We start from the raw sequence: 2,500 nt of genomic DNA, 5'->3' as shown, positions 1-2,500 counted from the left end.
AGGAGGAGGGGTGGAGGTAGGGTGGAGGAGGAGGAGGGGTGGAGGTAGGGTGGAGGAGGGGGAGGGGTGGAGGTAGGGTGGAGGAGGGGGAGGGGTGGAGGTAGGGTAGAGGTTGAGCAGGTGTAGGAGCGGGGGGAGGTAGGATGGAGAGGGGGAGGCGATAGAGGGCGTAAGGGAGAGGGGGGAGAGGGGGGAGAGGGGCTGGAAAAGGGGGAGGAAGGGGGAGAGGTCAGCAGTCCTCCCCGAGGTGTTGGAAGGTGGAGAGGGTGAGGGGGGGGGGGGGGGGGGGGGGGGGGGGTTGTAAGTGGAAGAGGGTGGGAGTAAGGGGGAGAGTGCAGCAGACCACCTCGAGGTGATGATTCTTGGACTCCAGGCTGAGTCTGAAGCTGACACACGCTGGCATCTCCCTTCTCTCAATGTGTCAGGAGATCGCTTTAGACGCGCCGCTCATGTCCTTTAGGAACGCCGCTAATAACATCGAGACACACCGCTACGACATTCATACCAATGGTAGCCTCTTTAGAAGCACAGCTTATAGCATCTACATGCACCGCTAATGACATCTAGACACACCTCTAGGGCCTGTAACATTTATACCAACGCTAATATCCTTAAGAAACACAGCTTATAGCATCTAGTTACACGGCTAATAACATGTAGACAAACTGCTATTAACATCTAGACCAACGCTAATATCCTTTAGGAACACAACCAGTAACATCTAGACACACCGCTAATGACATCTAGACCCACCGCTAATAACATCTGGACACACCGCTAATAACATCTACAAACACCGCTAAAAATATCTAGACCCGTCGCTAATAACATCTAGAAACACCACTAATAATATCTAGACCCGTCGCTAATAACATCTAGAAACACCACTAATAACCCTTTGTGTCACCGCTAATACACTTTAGAAACAGCTTATGCACTTCAGGAACATCCGTCCCTGCTCTAACAAATCTCTTCTACGATGGAGCTGCTGGACAGAATTTGGCGTTGGGTCAGGGGGCCACTATCATTATTTTCTCGGGACAAAAACCGCACGCTCGACTGATTGCTGCTCCCTTAACAATGTTGAGTATCACTGTTCGCCTGGCGCCGAGCCAAATGATCTGCCCAAACATGCTGATGGCTCGGAAGCTTGTGACATTTGTTACCAACAGCGCAGCGTGCGCAAAATAAGCACGGAAAACCCACAGATCAGCCGAAGTGCGAGAGGCATTCTGACAAATGCAACTATTCACTTTTTTTTGTGGGAGACTCGCTGCCAGGAGCATCCAGCTCCTGACTAACCAGTCACCAGATCAGATGTACAACGGTAGTCTTTGTTCTCCACACTGTGCTGTGATTAAGGTCTATAGGAACAATATACTTCACATCAGGCTGCTGCTGTTTAGGTCTCCATGGGGGGCTTGATTCCCATTGCCTGTTTGGGTAGGGGAGTTTCCCCCATTATGAGATGGAACTGGGAGGCTATAGAACTATGAGACTGTACAACAATGAGACTATATAACCAACTATAGAACTAGAACCTAAATTATATCGAACTATTAGGCTTTAGAACTTGAACCATGAGACAATAGAACTGAAAGACTAAAGTGTGTTGTTCTGTGTGTTCTGTGTGTTCTGTGTGTGTGTGTGTGTGTGTGTCTGTGTGTGTTCTGTGCGTTCTCTGTGTTCTTCGTCTGCAGCCCTCTCCTCTCCATCCTCCTTTACGCTGAAATCCAACTCCATCACAACCTCGCTGCCCAACACCTACTACCAGGGTAAGAACTATGATACTACCACCTACTACCAGGGTAAGAACTATGACACTACTACCTATTACCAGGGTAAGAACTATGACACTACTACCTACTACCAGGGTAAGAACTATGATACTACCACCTACTACCAGGGTAAGAACTATGATACTACCACCTACTACCAGGGTAAGAACTATGATGCTAACATGTTACTACCAGGGTAAGAACTATGATGCTAACATGTTACTACCAGGGTAAGAACTATGATACTAACATGTTACTACCAGGGTAAGAACTATGATACTAACATGTTACTACCAGGGTAAGCACTATGATACTACCACCTACTACCGTATACTTCCTGGGCCAGAACTATAGTACAACCACCTTCTTCCATGTGCTACCTGGGCCAGAACTATAGTACTACCAAATGCTACAAAATACTATGAAGGCTATAAAATACCGGCCATGTGAGATGAAATACTAGCCTTTATGCCTCGCTGTCCTACACCAGGATTATTGGCAGACGGTAAAAAGTTAATGATGATAATGATGAAGATGACGATGATGATGATGATGATGATGATGATGATGATGATGGCTAATGTTTAGAACATTCTACTTTCCAAATCTTCCCTTTTCTTCCTCTCTCTCTCTCTCTCTCTCTCTCTCTCTCTCTCTCTCTCTCTCTCTCTCATCTCCTCCCTCTCTCTCTCTCTCTCTCTCTCTCTCTCTCTCTCTCTCTC

The 2,500-nt window shown here is 47.4% G+C and overlaps 1 protein-coding gene across 1 annotated transcript in view; it reads left to right on the top strand.

The window, feature by feature from the left end:
* The window catches only part of LOC130377014 (receptor-type tyrosine-protein phosphatase mu-like), a 29,398-nt gene that overhangs the window by 17,314 nt on the left and 9,584 nt on the right, over positions 1 to 2,500 (top strand). Inside the window, exon 7 of the mRNA XM_056583956.1 lies at positions 1,701 to 1,974. Within this exon, the coding sequence (XP_056439931.1) occupies positions 1,701 to 1,974 (274 nt within the window). The remainder of the gene's footprint in view (positions 1 to 1,700; positions 1,975 to 2,500) is intronic.

This window comes from Gadus chalcogrammus, chromosome 23 (genome assembly GCF_026213295.1).
Source record: "Gadus chalcogrammus isolate NIFS_2021 chromosome 23, NIFS_Gcha_1.0, whole genome shotgun sequence".
NCBI classification, from domain to species: domain Eukaryota; kingdom Metazoa; phylum Chordata; class Actinopteri; order Gadiformes; family Gadidae; genus Gadus; species Gadus chalcogrammus.
The sequence above is the reverse complement of the archived record's forward strand: the minus strand, read 5'-3'. Positions and strand labels throughout refer to the sequence as shown.